The sequence below is a fragment of the Lagenorhynchus albirostris genome, chromosome 8 (assembly GCF_949774975.1).
Source record: "Lagenorhynchus albirostris chromosome 8, mLagAlb1.1, whole genome shotgun sequence".
NCBI classification, from domain to species: Eukaryota; Metazoa; Chordata; class Mammalia; order Artiodactyla; family Delphinidae; genus Lagenorhynchus; species Lagenorhynchus albirostris.
Window position 1 is genome coordinate 43,288,741 of NC_083102.1, and position 17,941 is coordinate 43,306,681.

At 39.8% G+C, this 17,941-nt stretch overlaps 1 protein-coding gene across 7 annotated transcripts in view; it reads right to left on the minus strand.

Annotated features, from left to right (window-relative positions):
• Positions 1–17,941, minus strand: part of BBS9 (Bardet-Biedl syndrome 9) — a 446,338-nt gene that overhangs the window by 62,087 nt on the left and 366,310 nt on the right. For all 7 annotated transcript variants that reach the window (XM_060156865.1, XM_060156866.1, XM_060156864.1 and 4 more), the window contains one exon: positions 141–363. In XM_060156865.1, the coding sequence (XP_060012848.1) occupies positions 141–363 (223 nt within the window). The remainder of the gene's footprint in view (positions 1–140; positions 364–17,941) is intronic.

Below are 17,941 nucleotides of genomic sequence, written 5' to 3' on the forward strand. Positions count from 1 at the left end.
TCTGAGGGGAAACGTGAAAGTAATTTTCTTGGCTATCATCACTTTAATATGAAATGTAAACCCCAAGTACAACCACAGGCACATTCCTTTAATTTGGCCAAAGTACAGTTGTGTTTTGGGAGCATGAATGGAGCTCTTACCTGGCATGACCATGGTCTGCGGAGCCGCTGCATCAGTACTTAGGCAGAGACGTCCACCTTTGGCTAATCGATCGCACAGCAAGGTGATATGTTTCTTCAATCGGCTTGTGTCTTTGGGTATGCTCAACTGGCTGCTGAGGTTCAAAGCCTGCTCCTTGGAACTCTTCGATAGGCAGGTCTTCAAAAGGTGGGAAATAGCAGCATCCACTGTTTCTTCCCAGCCCTGGATGCAAAAGCCAATTTGGAATTTATGCATAGATGACAAATGAGCAAAGTAAGCACTTTACTGTTAATCAAGTTATAAGATTATGAGTGTTTTTAGGTCCCACTGTTGGGGACTTGTTAAGAGCTTGGTGCCTGGAATATTCCAGACCAGTCTGGTTTTAAATTCTAGCTCTGTCAATTGTTTGACTTTGAGTACATTACTTAATTCCTCTTAGCCTCATCCTCACCTACAAATGAGGATACCAATAATATGTATCTCCAAGGGTTGGGGTGATTAAATGAGATGGTATATGAGAAGCTTTTAGCCCTGTGCCAGGCATGATAATCATCATCATCTCAGGTGTATGTATGTTTGATGATCCAGAGAGTGAAGCCCTGGGATTATAGTTCATTTTGCTGCTGAAGGAGAACCAGCCAGGACAAGGAGAGACTGGGGGAAACTGGAAGGGAGAGAAAACCCTGATGTCTCTCTCAGCTATTGGTTCCACAGCCTTGGGTTTGTAGGCCAAAACCAGAGGAGCTTTGTCAAGAGGGATTTTGGGAGACACAAGCCTACCCGGTCCCACTCCCGTGCCCAGGTGACCAAAAGTGACACGAAGTGAGGAAGTGAGCCGTTTACCCCCATTTGCTGGGAACAGTGTGGCTGGGCTGCAGTGAAGACCACGAGGAGTGCAGTGTCACCTTAGCACCCTGCAAGCTGTAATTCTAGGGATATCTATGGTGGGCAGGGACCGCGGTGTCATCACAGAGGACTGGCATGAGGAAGCACCACCCTCAGGTGGGTTCAGATAACAACAGAATGAGAAGCGGGAGGGGTCTGCTTATGCTCTCCAATCGGACATCCCCAGGGGGCCCCAGAGATAACTGGATATGAGTTTCGGGGGGTCTGGAGGTCTTAAGCAGCAAAATAGAGAAGTGTGAATGAAAGCTGGGTATTATCGCCAATGTGATTGCATTTGTACCCAGAGGCTGGTGAGACTTAGAACACCACAGGCTTGACAATCAAAGTGAAATTATAAAGGATGATACTGAATGACTATCCTCATAGAATACTACAGAATAGTCCAAGCCCCTCACAAAAGGGGTGAGTAACCTGAGACTCAGAGAGGAGCCCCTGGGTGACTTCACTGTTGGTACCACTCTATCCTCAACCTTATCAGTTGAGCCACCTTTCAAACATGCGAATCAGATTACATTATTCCTAAACTTCAACTCCTAAAGCCAAATGCTCAGTTTAGCATATAAAGCACTTTCTGCTCCAGCTCCTGCTCCATTTTATTCTCTCCCTGTCCATCTGCACCCACACTCTCACCCTGGCCTCTACACATGCTCGGCCCTCCTGCTGCGATGCCCTATCTCCACTTGTTACCTGGCCAACTACTACTTACGACTCAGCTCAGGCACTGCCATCCAAGCATCGCATTCGTGGGCCCTCTCCAGGACTCTGAGACCTCACACAACCAGGTCCATCACTGTACTCCTCACCCTGCGCAGTGGCCACCATCTGCATGCCTGGTTTCTCCAGTGCCTGGAGGTCTCCGCACCCCTAGCACTGTCCTTGGTCAAGGAATGTGTTTGCTGGACGGAGAGATGGTGAACTAGGATCTTAGATTGGGAGGACTTTGGAGATCTTTAGTCCAGTCTCATGGGACGTTCCCTGGAATACAGTAGCAACCATCTGCCTAGGTATGCTTGTCCCCAAGATCCAAAATTACTGCGTTTGGGGGCAGTTCATTCCTTTCAGGGACATGTGTAACCAGCAGAAAGCTATTCCTAAACTGAGCCAAAATCTGCCCCGCTGGCCCTTATTCTATCCTCCAGAGCCATGCAGAATAAATCTAACCTCTCTTCTACATGACAGCCCTTTATATCTGTGAAGACAGCAATTCTGTACCCTCTCCTCCAGAATAAACATCCTCAGTTCCTCTAGCTCTTCCTTATATAAACATGGTTTCAAGTTTTCTCTCCATCCTGACCACTTGTCTTTGAATGAGCTCCAATTTTAAACACTTAAACATTTATACAGCTAACTAGAGAACCCCAAACTGACCCCAAGACACCAGGCTGGGGATGGGAGTGCAGGGTGGAAAGAGCCGCCCCCTGTTTACTGGGAGTTCTCACTGCCAGCCTGGCCTCTGGTTGCCTCTGCTCTCTTGGCAGCTGTACCACACTCCTGAGTCACAACGAGCAAACAGATGATTAAGCCTCAGGCCTTTTCCACACTCACCACACATCTTCCTTGTAGGCTTAAGCAGCTGGTTCTTTAGACCAAAGTGCAGGCTCTGTATATATCCACTAGAGAACTTCCCGCTGATTGCCAACATCAGGATTTTTTACTCTATTGACCCATTATAGATGGCAAATTAGGAAACAAATTAATTATTTTTAAATGAAATGTCAAAGGCTATAAAAACAGCTTCCTATCCCAAACCACTAAAGAATAATAAACCGCTGGTTACTACAAAGACATCTCTATACAAATATCAAAACCTAAACTAGACAAATATTTAAAATTGAATTGTATTTCAATAATAATGGGAAGAGGTAAATTAAGACAAAATAGTAACCCAAATGTCATTGGAGAGACATATTTTCAAGTTGTTTTTGAAGCCATTGATGACGACCTCTGGAGTATAAGAAGGAAAAATCCTTTGTATATAATTTGGCATTTGTGTGCTCTGTGGTCATTTCAGCATTAAAACAGTTCCTACTATTTTATAGACTATTCATCTAAGCAAACTACTGTTTTCATAAGTAGGTTACAGTAACATATTAGATAATTTAAGTAGATATGGCATTTACTTAATATAGAGGTACTACAGAATTTCCTTTTCTACTGCCAACTTGCAGATCAAGTCAAAAACCATGTCATGTTTAGGTATTTGGCATGGATATTTCTTTAATATAATGAGGCATGATGCCAATACTTCAAAAATATTGTTACTGAAATACAGGGTTATTATCTGGAGGGCCTGAATTGCTACATAAACTCAAATATGATAATAAAAAGGAATGTTTATGAGACAAAAGAAGAGCCTTAAAAATGCAACGTGAGGGCTTCCCTGGTGGCGCAGTGGTTGGGAGTCCGCCTGCCGATGCAGAGGACATGGGTTCGTGCCGCGGTCCGGGAGGATCCCATGTGCCATGGAGCGGCTGGGCCCGTGAGCCATGGCCGCTGAGCCTGCGCGTCTGGAGCCTATGCTCCGCGGCGGGAGAGGCCGCAGCCGTGAGAGGCCCGTGTGCTGCTTAAAAAAAAAAAAGCAATGTGATAATCCACTGATCAACCATGTAGCATACTTACCTGATAAAATGTGAAACAAAACTATGTGGAAATCTACAATCTCAAGTATGAGAAGTACATTAAAGATAAGCTATTTTAACCACCTTTTTGGTGTTTGAATCCATTACCTTTATTTACAGCCCTTAAATTGGTTAAGTCCAATATTCAGTTTTAACGTCTAAACACACACACACACACACACACACACACACACACACACACCCCCCATATGCACATACCTGACCTTTATCCTTTAAAGTTGAACACCAATTGTACTAATAATTGAACATCAATTGATGTTTATCACTTGAACATCGATTGCCTCTCCTAATTGCAAGAGTGAAAGAAAATCTTAATTTTGGTAAAATGGTGCTAAAAAACATCTGAAAGGGAAGAAACTACTAAGCAAGTGCTCTTTGGTGATAGTTGATATGATTTTAGTTCTCAAATCCATAGCCTAACTCTTAAAGTCCCAGTTAACCCATGTATGGCTTTTAGAAAACGACAGTAGGTGTGAAGTTACAGCTATAAATGTGTGACTAAATCCATAAATAAATTTAAATGTACATGTTACTCTGTTTTATCTTCTTCATGGGCCTTGTCAGTACCAGAAATTAATTTATTTACTGGGCTTTTTTGTGCTTACTATATCTAGTCTAGTATTGACAATTGGAGTTTTGCTTTGTTCACAAGGTCTAGGCTCTACCCCATGTGGTAACTTAACTTTTGTCTTAGTCCTTCTACCTGAGCCCCTACGTTGGGAGCCTGCTTAAAGGGTCACTCCTTAAAGGACTGGGCTGCCTTGCTCCTGCCAAATCCCTTCCAAGGAACTAGACCTAAGGCTGTAGCCCTGCTGCCTGACTTCAGTGCCAAGTTGCCTGCTGCGTGCGTTCCCCAACATGGCTTTTCACGTTTCACCTGCCTGTGTGGAGGCTCCTATATGCCATGCTGGTCCCAGATGCCTCTCTGTACCAGTGTGATGCCCTATTTCTATGAGGAAGCTTTTTAAATTCAAGGCCTTAGCCTCTGCTAGCCTGTTCCTCCTACTGCCTGAAGTCAACTGAGCTATGCTTTTTGCTATCCAGAGACCGTACAGCCATGGCTGAGTTTCTGACTTCCCTGCTCTACTTGCCCTGCTAGTCTCCACTGGTCATTGTGCCTAAAAACCAGTATACGCAAGTGGCTTTTCAGAAACGGTAAGATGCAGAAAGTTTGACCAAGTTTGTCAAGTTAATTTCCTAGGGTATCAATCAAAATAACCAAAGAAAAAAATAAACTAAAACAGTATTCTCATGCCACCTGCAAATTAAAACAGCCGAGTTGAAGATAACTGCCCCAAGGCTTCTGGATTTTGACTTAACCTCATTCACCTCAACAGCCTCTTCCCTGTATGACCTTAGATAAATCACTTAATCTCTGTAGGGTATATCTAAGGTCTCCATAAAACAGGAAATAACACTATTTGCCATGCCAATTTTACATGAATGGTAAGGCATTCAAATCTTAAGCAGAAGATACTACGGCATAAGCATGTATATTCAATCCTACTTTTTTTAAATCAGAAAATACAAATACACAATTGGAATCCAATGTGAAGAGTAATATCTTTTTTTTTTTTTTTTTTTTTTTTTTTTTTGTGGTACGCAGGCCTCTCACTTCTGTGGCCTCTCCGTTGCAGAGCACAGGCTCCGGATGTGCAGGCTCAGTGGCCATGGCTCACGGGCCCAGCCGCTCCACGGCATGTGGGATCTTCCCAGACGGGGGCACGAACCCGTGTCCCCTGCATCGGCAGGCGGACTCTCAACCACTGCGCCACCAGGGAAGCCCAAGAGTAATATCTTTAAACTTTTATTCAAACAAATCATAAACTTCTGCAAACCTATGTTTATAATAGAAACACTACCACATCCACAACTATAGTAGTATAGGGAAAAACCACACAATGCCATGGTAGCATTTGTTACCAAATGTGCACACAGTTAACTCTATGTGAGAGAGGAAAGGTTAAAAAAAAAGAAATCTGTGTAAAGGAACAAATGGATATTGTGTACCCACATCCCAGGTTTCAGTTGAGGAGAGAAGAGTCTCAGAAATGGCCCGTCTTACATTACACATTTGAAGGTAAAATGACCTGTATGACCTGTACATCGTATTCATTTACTTGAAAAAAAGTTGTGTTAAAGAGAAATAAATTTCCTCTTGAATAGATGTAAAGGATTCACAATTAAAAGTCTTTGGTATTAATGACTGATCTTATGATTACTATTACTTTGTATTGTATCATATTATAATTATCCAAGATAAGGAAAAATAATCAAATGAAGGGTCATTGTAAACTTAGGTACAAATAAACTTAGTTCTTTAGTTGTAAATTATATATTTTGGAAGATGTAAGAATTTTTCAGGATTTATCTAGGTTCAGATTATTTCTAAAGAATAGATTTTATTCAGTGAATCTTCCTTCATGCAAAGGAGGGCTTGAAATGTTGAGCTATTTACCTTTGAAGAGTAAAATAACTCTTTGAACCTGAAACAAAATAAAATAAAATTTAAAAATGAAACCAAGCTGTATGGCCTACGTGGCACCTTAATGAGTTTAAAATTATGTTCAGTGGTTTTTATAAAATAAAACATTGAAAAAAATCAGTGTAGGGGCTTCCCTGGTGGCGCAGTGGTTGAGAGTCTGCCTGCTGATGCAGGCGACGCGGGTTCGTGCCCCGGTCTGGGAGGATCCCGCGTGCCGCGGAGCGGCTGGGCCCGTGGGCCATGGCCGCTGGGCCTGCGCGTCCGGAGCCTGTGCTCCGCAACGGGAGAGGCTGCAGCAGTGAGAGGCCCGCGTACCGCAAAAAAAAAAAAAAAAAAATCCGCTTAAACTTTTTCAACCCATCACTAATAAAATGAAGCACTCCCCAATATCATCATCTTTTAATCTTAAACTGAAGTGATTTACTGGACTTCAGTATTGTCATGATTCAAAAGCTGTAAAAATCTCATTCAGATTTTAACCAGAAGTAGAACAGGGTGCCAGCCTTATCAATACAGCATTGTGAAAAATGAAGCACGTTGCTTCCTATTGGATGAAAATCTAAAACCTTTTTGAGAAACAGAAGATAAGCAATCTTCATGGAGTTTAGCAGCAGTACAAGCAGAAAACACAAGGTTGCTTCCAATCAAACTACTCTGATACTTTTTTTAAAGTTACGTTTTGCTAAGAAATTTGCATTTGACCTGTACTCCCATTCTGACCCTAAAGATTTAGACAGAGGAAGGAACACAAGTAGATTACCTGAATTATCATGAAACCTGATCCTGGAGAGCCGTATTCAATTTTAAAACAAAACAAAACGTTAATGATGTCCCACATAGCCAATCATTTTTTAAAAAATAAATTTATTTATTTTTGGCTGCGTTGGGTCTTCGTTGCTGCACGCGGGCTTTCTCTAATTTCGGTAAGCGGGGGCTACTCTTCATTGCAGTGCACAGGCTTCTCATTGCAGTGGCTTCTCTTTGTTGCGGAGCATGGGCTCTAGGCGCACGGGCTTCAGTAGCTGTGGCACGTGGGCTCAGTAGTTGTGGCTCATGGGCTCAGTAGTTGTGGCTTGCGGGCTCTAGAGTGCAGGCTCAGTAGTTGTGGCGCACGGGCTTAGTTGCTCCATGGCATGTGGGATCTTCCCGGATCAGGGCTCAAACGTGTGTCCCCTGCACTGGCAGGTGGATTCTTAACCACTGCGCCACCAGGCAAGTCCCTAGCCAATCATTTTGACTAAGCATTAAAGTCTGCTTCAGGCAAAAGCTTCCAGTCACATGCACTATTCAGAAACAACTTACAAAAATATTAAGACTGGAAAATAAAATTGATAATGAATATTCCAAGGGAAACCTGCTTCTGGTGATGGTAGATTAGATCATTTGGACCAATTATCCCACTGAGAATAACTAGAGAAAACATATAAAAAAATCACTTCTTTGAAGGTATAGGAAAGCTAACAAGATAGTACTTACCAGGTCAAGATCCAGGGGACAAGGGAAGCCCAGGAAAATGAGTCCTGAATTCGTGGCTGCTTTTTCCCCTGAGGTCATTAGTTACCTGGACTAACATGCAGCTTTGGTCCTTCACTTATTCACCACCTCAGGCTATGACTTATGCTTGCTTATGTATTTCCATGTAAGAGGCAGCATGGCTCATGAGAAGAGCACTGGCTTAGAAGTTGGAAGACCTAGCCTAAAATGTGGCACCTTTCCTTATAAGCTGTATGTCTCTGGGAAAATTATTTTAGGTCTCTGGGTCTCGGTTTCCTCATCAGTTAAAAATCAGAAAAATAATTTCCTTTGCCAGGTGCTTTTAGATTTAATGAGACATATTTAGCAATTGTAGTTACTGAATTCCATGCTATTATTCTTACTTCTGGGAGTTGTCTCTAAAAGTTGATCTTTCGGGGGCTGGTTCTTGTGAATAATAATGACACTAGAAATAACAACAAGAGAAAAAACTATTTAGGACCTCTTATGTACTAGAAAGTATGCTAAGAAATTTACAAATATTATTTGTAAATAATTATCTTGTTAAATTGGTATTGTAACTTTCAACTAAGGTGCTGGATGCAAAGCATTTCACCACAAATGACACAATTATTAAAAGTAAGAGCTGTAATGGGATCCAGGACTGTATGGCTCTAAATTCCATGCTCTTGGTCACTATACTACAGACCACTTTTTTCCCATTTCATCATGTGTGCCTTTCAATCTATTTTCATCAGATCACCTTAGGCAGAAAATATCATATGATGTCTTCCCCCAGAAAATTTATGGTCACAATTAACATATTCATGGAACCAAAATTCAAATCAGCTTCTTTAACCAAGTGAACAGTCTATACTGTATACAATTAAATAAGATTTTACTGCATAATCAAAAAGCACTATGATTTGTGCCAGTTTGGATGGGTCAAAGCTTTTAGCACCTGCATAGACTACTGTAACTAACATCTAGGAATGGCCTTGGGACACCACATCCCCTGAAAACATAACAATGGTCAGACTTGACTCTGATGAGTCTGAGTTATAGATGCTCATTTCAAGGACTCATTACTGAGAATACTTGGAGAGCCCATTCTTATTATGGAATCAAAAGATTCAGCGGGGCTTCCCAGGTGGCGCAGTGGTTGAGAATCTACCTGCCAATGCAGGGGACACAGATTCAAGCCCTAGTCTGGGAAGATCCCACATGCCGCGGAGCAACTAGGCCCGTGAGTCACAACTACTGAGCCTGCGCGTCTGGAGCCTGTGCTCCACAAGAAGAGAGGCCGCGACAGTGAGAGGCCCGCGCACCGCGGTGAAGAGTGGCCCCCGCTCGCCGCAACTAGAGAAAGCCCTCGCACAGAAATGAAGACCCAACACAGCCAAAAATAAATAAATAAATAAATTATTTTTTTAAAAGATTCATGGGGTCACAGACTCCCCAAATACCCATATATCTGACAAAGCCTGGGGAAAATCTTACTGAAGCTAGGACAAGAGAAGAGCCATGTAAATAAACTGAAGGCATCAACTCCTCCCTAACAACGCTGTGTTCTTAAAAATCTCAAAGAGTAGGAAATAACCAAATTCAAGAAAAAATGTCCCAAAACACATGAAACCACTGATTTAAGTGTAAAGCACTTTTCTTTAGGATCCCTTTCCTTCTGTGTTTCTCTCTTCCTTTTAATTAGTTTGTACTTTTCAGGACCACCCAGAAGCTTCACTATTTTAAGATTTGCCTACCTACTTCTTTCTTGGTCAAAGCCACTGGTGGATCTGAAACAGCAAAAGGAAGGTCCAAATACTAGATTTCTATTTCTATTTTCTTTCAAATAGAATTCAAGTCTGAAGAAAAAAATATAGAAAATGGGATCTGAAGTGACTGACTGTACACCATTCAATGTTCATGTCATTTTTCACAGCAATCAAGCTAAGATAACAGCAACACAGCAGCACAAATCTCAAAGTTAAATAGTAATTGTCTACATAATAAGGTACCTTCCCGTCAACTTTGTGAAAAAATCAATTATATAGTTTGAGTTCTTTTTAGTGTCATGTGAAGCAAATAAGTAGATTAAATTTGTTAGCATTTTCTAATATAGAATCCAGCATGGGTACATATAATACACAATATAAATTTTACTTATCCTTGTTAAAGTAGTCATATTGGAGAAGAATAAAACTTCAGTATGATCACCTTGTCAAAAGTTCCCCCACTGAGTCAGGTTTCTCATTTTTGTGAAGCTCCTTAGCTTGGGTTCAAATCTCGCCTCTGCTATTTTTTAGCTATATGACCTTGGGCATATTTCCTCATTTATAAATTGGAAGTAATTCCTCATTTATAAATTGGAAGTAAATTTATAATTGGAAGGATGTGGATGCAAGTAGTTTATCTGACAGCTGATCCAAGAGGTGCTGGTGGGAAGTGAGTGAGTGAGAGGGGGAAGGGGGAGAAGACAATAAACTGCTGGGCTGTGAGCAGTTACTACTGTAGGTAACTGGTGCAAGCCTGCTGGACTACTCTGGGTGTGTAATGCACCTTGGACTTTGCCAACTGGAGGGATGAGGGAGCTGGCGTATTAATCCACCAACCCCTGTCAGTCACTGATCAAACATGTGGCTGCACAGCCTCTGCCAAACAGGGAGAATCCTCAAGCAGCAAAACTGCAGGTGTCCAGCATGTAGAAGCTTTCAGGAATGGCAGGAGGTGGAGAGACACGGGTGAAGCACAAACAGCAGCCAGCACAGAGTGAGGGTTAAATGGGGTAATGTATGCAGAGTCCTTGGCCAATGCGTAGTACTTAATAACGCTCAATAAGTTAGTTTTCTTACATTTCTTTGAATTGGAGGAGGCAGGCCTATATCTTCTGTGTGTGTATGACTGTCTATGTGTGTGTGTGTATTTAATTTCTATCCTTATTTCTCTACAAAACAGGGATATCTTCTAATTAGTGAAGTTTATTGGATGTGGTTCTGAGATTGCTAAAAATTATATAGAGATGTTTATGACTTTGAATTTACAGCCAATGGGTTAGAAAACAACTAACCACTGCAACTGATCACTGCCATTAAACCACAGAAATTAGATTTCGTAGGAAACTGGAAAGTTTCACCACTTTATATGCAGAAAGTGAAGTATATTCCTGCTCACAATATCAGTGATTTCATCCACATAGTCTCATTCACTGTGGTGGGAGAGAAGACCTGTGTTCCTGCAGTCCTCATAAATGACATATCAGTGAAATCAAAGCTTAGATTTCATAATCATGTTATGCAATCTGCCAAATTAAGAATGACAGCAACCTTCACTACTTCTCACAGTTTATTTGCAGCTTTCTCTTCAAAGCGCAACAACTGGTAAGATCTTTCCTATTTATATGAAATCTGCTTCTGGTTAAGGATGCCTGCTCCAAGATGGAACACCAAGGCATTGCCCTTTCCTATAACTTCCTGTCCCCAATTCAAACCACTCACAAATTTCCTGTTAATAAAAAATGACTGTAATTAAAATCTTTTACTCTGTGCCTACAATTATGTTCCATCAATTCCAGAGCAATTTTTTCACATTTTAACATCTCTGAAATAGACTGTGTCAATTTCGGCGGCGTCTGACAACCGCTGGCTTCCAGGCACCAGTCATGCTACTGCTGTCAGTGCCTGTGTATGCGCAGTCTTTGTCTTAGCTGTTCATATTTTGTCACTTCAATTGATGGATGTGCAATGGCCATACTTTCCTGTCAAACTGATTATCATTTAAAATATCAAAATTATACTATGACTCATCATTGAACAAAAAAGTTGTGTGCACGGAAAGGCATGGGAATAGAACAGTTGGAAGTATAAATTTGACATTAGTGAAGCAAATATTCATGACAGAAGAATGACAACAATTCCATATGTTCTTTCAAAGCAAAAGCTAAGTGCCTTCCAGGATGTAAAACAAGAAGATACAGATAGGAGAAGTGTATTATGTTTTGTTATTGAGATACATGCACACAGATTACTATCCTCTGTCAAACAATGCAACTGAAGTAAGAGAAATTGCCAAATCTCTGGGATAGATGTGGTTTGATTAATTAATGTATCACACAGGACTATTGTTAAAGCAGTAAACATCAATTTGCCTAAAATTTCTTGCTAACTATGGATAGAAGCTTCTTAACTTGCACCAATATATGATTCAACTGAAGGGAAAAAACGAAGCTTTGAGCTTAGTCAAAATGGAAAACTTTTAGAATGGATATTAGGGACTCAGAAAAAAATCATGAAGGCAACAATGGTACACTCTTAAGGCTGCATCAAAATGCTCTTTGTGGCACACAGGACAATGCTGTGTGTAAAAACACGGATAGGGATCACCTGTAGTTGAAAGGTGACTTCAGAGAATCAAACTTTGAATGTGAAGAAGTTTCAGGAATACCTTAACCAATTTATGCTGCTTTCCTCTTATTGAGGCTCAAGAGTAAGATATGATAAAATGTATGTCTAAAATCTTTCAATAATTAGCTCAAATTTTAAGTGATAAAACACACTATGTCATAGTTTAATTGGCAGTGTTTGTTTTTTTTCTAAGTGGTCCATAAAATAATGCTGTCACTTACAATGGATGGCATTCTATTGTTGAAATAGTAGTAACAAGAGCTAGTAATTCTTGGAGACTGTATATGCCCAGCACCACGTTTAGCACTTTATGTACATTTCCTCAATTAGTCCTCCTATGAACCTTAAGAGGTTTATAAAAGGTGGACACCTTTTATACATCTGCACATCTTTGACAAGTAGTTTCCAAATGAGTTCACATGAGTAATATTTTTTTTAAATACGGTTTAGCACTTCTGTGGTATTATTAATAATAGCAGTAGTAGTAGTAGTAGTAGTAGTAGTAGTGGTAGTAGTGGTGGTAGTGGTAGTAGTGGTATTCTGGTCTTCCAGTTGACATAGATAACTAAACATCAAAACCCTGAATCTAAAAATGATGGTGAAGACACCCAAAGGAGGCTCAGTACATGGTCCAGTTCACTGAGACCAAATGAGCAATGTAACTTTCTTACTTTGTGTAGGAAATAGAATTTGGATAAGTATTACTGAAGAAGAAAAAACTTATTTTATACATATTTTTATTCAATGTTTATTGTGTTTCAGTAAATCATGAATAGTAGACCATAGCCAAACCTAAGGAAAGCCAGATTACGTGGGAAAAAAAAAAAAAAACCACATAGTAGAGGAAAGGATATACCTGAAATGTAAAGAGAAATTCCATGTGTAACAGCTCCTCAGATGCTGACATGGCCCTTCTCCCAACCTAACTGTGCGAAGGGCAGTGAGTTTCTGGTTCTGAGCACCTCTGAACTGGCAGATTCCTCACTCGGCACCAACTGTGTTTTCCATCAAACTCTGGGCATGTCTTCATGAGAAAGGCATTGGGGAGCCAAGTTCACTCACTTTCTTTATGTCATGTTCTTCCTCTGTACCATTTATTTACTGGTTCAGTAGGAATATAAAGAGAAAGTAAGGTGAAATCAAAGCTGGATGGCCACTCTCAACTCTCTTCGAAGCAGGACCAGTCCTTGGGGTCTGGTCTCGTTCACCAATGTACAGATAAGGAAACCAATGCTTAAAGAGTTCTGTAATTTGCCTAAGGATACCCAGCTAGTTAAGTATTTGCTCTAAAAGGGATGTGAACCCCAGTCTGACATAATATTCTATTCAACTGATATACCACAGTTTGTATTTTCCAACTATTAGCATTTAGGTTGCTTGCGGTATTTCATAATTATAAATATAAACATTATGGTACCAAATGGATTTTAGTTTACTACTTTCAGTGCATTAACTTAGATTACTGGTGCCCAAGTGTTGGATTAGTCTTATGACCCACATTTTCCTAGAGGACTCTCTGGAAAGACTATATCAGAAATAGCTGGGTGTGTCTATTTCACTACATGTCTTGTTAGTAGTATTTATTACCAAATTTGACTAAATCAATAAAGGTGAAGTGTACCTAATAGCTGTTTACACTTGCATATATTCATCACTGGTAAGATTGAAAATTTTTATGTTAACTGAGTTGAATTACAGGATATGTGAATGAAAATATGTATAAATATTTATGTGTGGTGGTCTGGCTATCAGTTTACCTATATCTTTTACCATCTGTACAGGAAAGATCAAGTTTTCTCTTATAGAACGCCCCAAAAATTTGAGGTTGCTTGCAAAAAAAAGGATTAATTCAAAATGGAAATAGATTGCTTCCTTTTTTAAAAATGACTTTTAAAAAGCTACACAGTTGTTGGAGGACAATCTGTAATTGTGTGAAACATTATGAAAGTAAATGGGGTATCAAGCAATCCACAGATCTTATATCCAACTATATGCTTAATTTAAGCTTTAATTCTGTGGGGATATAAAAGAATCTGTCCTTAAATTAGAATACAAGACAAGCACATATTCAATTTTAGAGTATAAAATGAGAGCTAAATTATGTCATACCCCCAAGTGAAATTCACAAGAGAATGAAAGCCAGAATAAATAGGGAGGAAATGAAAATTGATCTGCCTCTTAAAGAGGGTAGATAGAAGGGTAAAGAGAGGACACTATTTTAGGTGAGGAAAAAAAGCTCTATTAGCCCTGCTTGATGGAAAGAAGCTGCGTATCCATGCAAAGTCAGCTTTCCCAGAACAAAGTGGGGAAGCTGGGAAGTCGCAGAAAAGGAGTTTCGGAAAGAAGATCAGTGGAGCCAAGTGACTGAAAGTCCTGAATGCCTGGCACTGGAATCCAAACTCGACCAGGGGCAAAGAGAGCCATGGAAAGTATGTAAGCAGATGTGTGACAGGAGAGCAGTGGGCTGAGTCTTGCAGAGATGTGCAGGGCAAAACGTGGGTAGAAAGGCAAAAACATGGGTAGAAAGGCTACTTCAAATGCCACCACAGAAAACCAGGTAGAATAACAAGGACGCAAGCCAAGGGGGGTTCCCAGAAACATTTCCAGATGAACAACCACAGGCTAGGGTGACTGATTAAACCTGGAGGTGCAGCTCTGCATGTGGTTACAGCAAAGAGGGAGTGCCGGTTTTAGAGGAAAGAGTCACCAATTTCCAGGTGTACATTTGTAAAAGAATGCAAGGTCCCAGAAATGGCAAAATCATCTCTTTGTAATTAGTAGACTCAAGTTAGGCACAGTAAAGGTATTTTAAGGAAATTGAACTAAGTAAATACACTTCCAGCCAGGAATCAAATTGGTAAGCATTATAAGCATGGCGATGATCATTATTTTCCTCACTGTGGTAGTGTGAGTTTTACTTACTTTACTTATTTATAATTAAATCACACCTTATTTCACAAAGAATCTCACATACAGTGAGAGTGTAGCTTCAAATAATCAATTCTTTGTTCGTTTACTTAGTCTCTTTATTCTTAAATGCATGAATAATATTAAATGTGTCCATTAAAGCGCTGTTTCATATTTGATATACATAAGGAAAGATTAAAAAATTACACGTCACCACCTGTAAATGTATTCTACTTGGCTCCTATTCTGATGTATTTCAACTATTTCAGTTCTTAAAACTGTAAGCAGGTCATCAGAAAAGCTCTGAGATACATTATATTCAACTCTAGTCAAGTATTACATAACACCAGTTGCACCTAACTAGCAACAACACAGAGTATGTGGCCATTATGAACATAAAACTAATTCTTTCATGTTTATCTTGCTGGCTAAGATCATGGGAATTACCAAAATATTTACTTTCTGCACTATGTTCCCATAGACAGTTATAATTGTGATGATACTTTAGCAGTCATAAAGGCAGGCTTGATACTGACACCAGACTTCCTCCTTTTGTTTGCCTTTTAAGAAGAGGTCATTAATAATAGTAATGATTAGCCATCTCAGTCATCACTCAATCCAGACAGGCGGCACAATGGCCCTTGCATCAAATCTGACCTGTGACGTAGAAGTCTTTAAGTCTTGTAAGTGAGTCTTGATAAGTCCCTCCACACAATAGGATTTCCTATTATAAACATCTGTTTTCTCACATGAAACATGTTGAAAATGTTAAAAATAAGTTTCTCATTCCATCTCAGTTTGTAAAAGGAATAATCAATCAAAAAGTAAGGCTGAAGGTCCAAATCTCCTTCCCCCACTGATGTAAATTTCCATCTTAACTTTCCCAGGGGATTTTAAAGTTCAGTACTAGGGAAGGTAACTATTAAACCTCTAAAGGACACAATAAAGCTTTTCTTTTTTCAAATAGCAGATAACAGTTACTAAAGATATTAAATGCACTTTGAAAGAAAAGAAAAAGGCAAGATGCTATGCAACGTGCCAATATTCCTTCCAACTCTAGGATTGTACGTAATCAGGCCCCCAAACCAGTGCACTGTTGCTCTTTAGAGATTCCTCTGGAATCAGGTGGAACACGTGAACATTTAGAGCAGAAGAAGTTTGAGACAGCCATTTGGAAATACCAACACTGCTTCTCCTTGTTTTCCTGCCATCTGCGGGACTTCACCGTACAGAATCTTAGTCATCTAAGCTGTTTACTAGGAAAATAAGAAGCAGATCTGTATAGAGATTAGGAAGGGCAAAAAGGATTCAGCCACATACCAACTCCAAGGGACAGTAACTACCTAGAGTGCTGTATTCAAAAGGATTCTGAGGCCATGGTGCCAGCTCAACAGGAAAGAGTCTATGATGATTATAACGTCTACCAAGGCCATATGAAGGCGGAGTGGCAGCCCTTGTGCCAGATTCTTGCCTCTCCTTTATGCAGATGCACACATCTCCCTAGAGAAGTTTCTTGTTCCTGGGAAAATATATGGTTATTGTGAAAATGACCAGGCTGATCCCAGAATACCAGAAATAAGGGCTGCAGTATCCTACCCTGCTTTCACTAATTTGTTAAAATGTGCTTAAGTTATTAACTCAACTGAAAAAACCCTTTCCCTCTTAATGACTGATAGTGCTATGCAACAGAAACTTCTGCAATGATGGAAATATTCTGTATCTATACTGTCCAATGTGGTAGCCACTCACCACATGTGGCTATTGAGCAGCTGAAATACAGCTAGTGTGGCCGAGAAACTGAAATTTTAATTTTACCTCATTTTAATTCACTTAAATATCCATTTAAACAGCTACATGTGACAAGTGGCTACCATATTAGATAGCCAATATGTTTACAACAGAATATGACTAGAATATGTTTGCTTGTAATGTTGAAGTAAATCCCCAAAGGATGGGTACCAAGTCTATTTGGTTTATTGAGGTATGCTAAGTGCCTAGAACACTGCCTGAAACATAGCATGTGCTCAATAAATATTCATTGAATGAAAAAATGGATAACAAATGAACTGGATAAAAGATTTTTCCTCTTAGGCCAATCTTGAGGTATGTGTAGTTTTGCAGCTTTTGGCTTCTGTACAGCATAATGAGGGGGAGATGTGTGTAATATCACAATTAAATACTCTCTCAGGCTCAAACCAGTAACACATTGACCTAAGTAGACTTACTTAGGTAAGTCTAAGGAGACTGTATTTTCCATAGAGCTTCAAGTGGATAGAGGGTCAGTAGAGGCGTATTTAAATTCTGCATTGAGGATCCAAATACTCTGAAATATCCTCAGAAAAGTAAGAAAATTCATTTTAAAGTTTCCCTAACAGGTACTCTGATAGAACACTATTTTAGGTAAAACTTTTCCAGCATCACAGGAAGACAATAGGGATAATACTATATTATCAAATCCACCGACAGAACTATGTTTATGACCTCTTTTTGGAGACGCCAAATAAAACATTTAACGTTTTTCTTAAAGTGAGAGGGAGTATCCCTACAAAAAACACATTTGGTATATAAAACTTTCAGCAACTTAAAAAATCACATATAATAGTCAGCAACACCAGCATTTATTTGCCCTCCAAAAGTACTGAGAAGTGGCAAAAATGGAAAAGTGTTACTAAAGAGACAGATCAAAGAAAACACTGATGAATTCTGTTCCAAATGGGATGGCATTTTTTTAATACTGATAATATAGTGTGAAGAACACTACCTTTCATTAGCAATAATGAATTCTAAACATTTTTGCTTTGTGAAACCGAGGTTATTAAGAAGAAAATATTCCAGAGTTGACTATGGTATTTAGCCTGTCTTGTGACACATGCCATCTAAATAACAATACAACAAACCATTATGCAGTGCTGTTTGAACCGCAAATAAAACATCTTCTGAGCACTTTCTCTTACCTCTCAATACTGTGGGGACATCTGACCTTGAACTGAGAG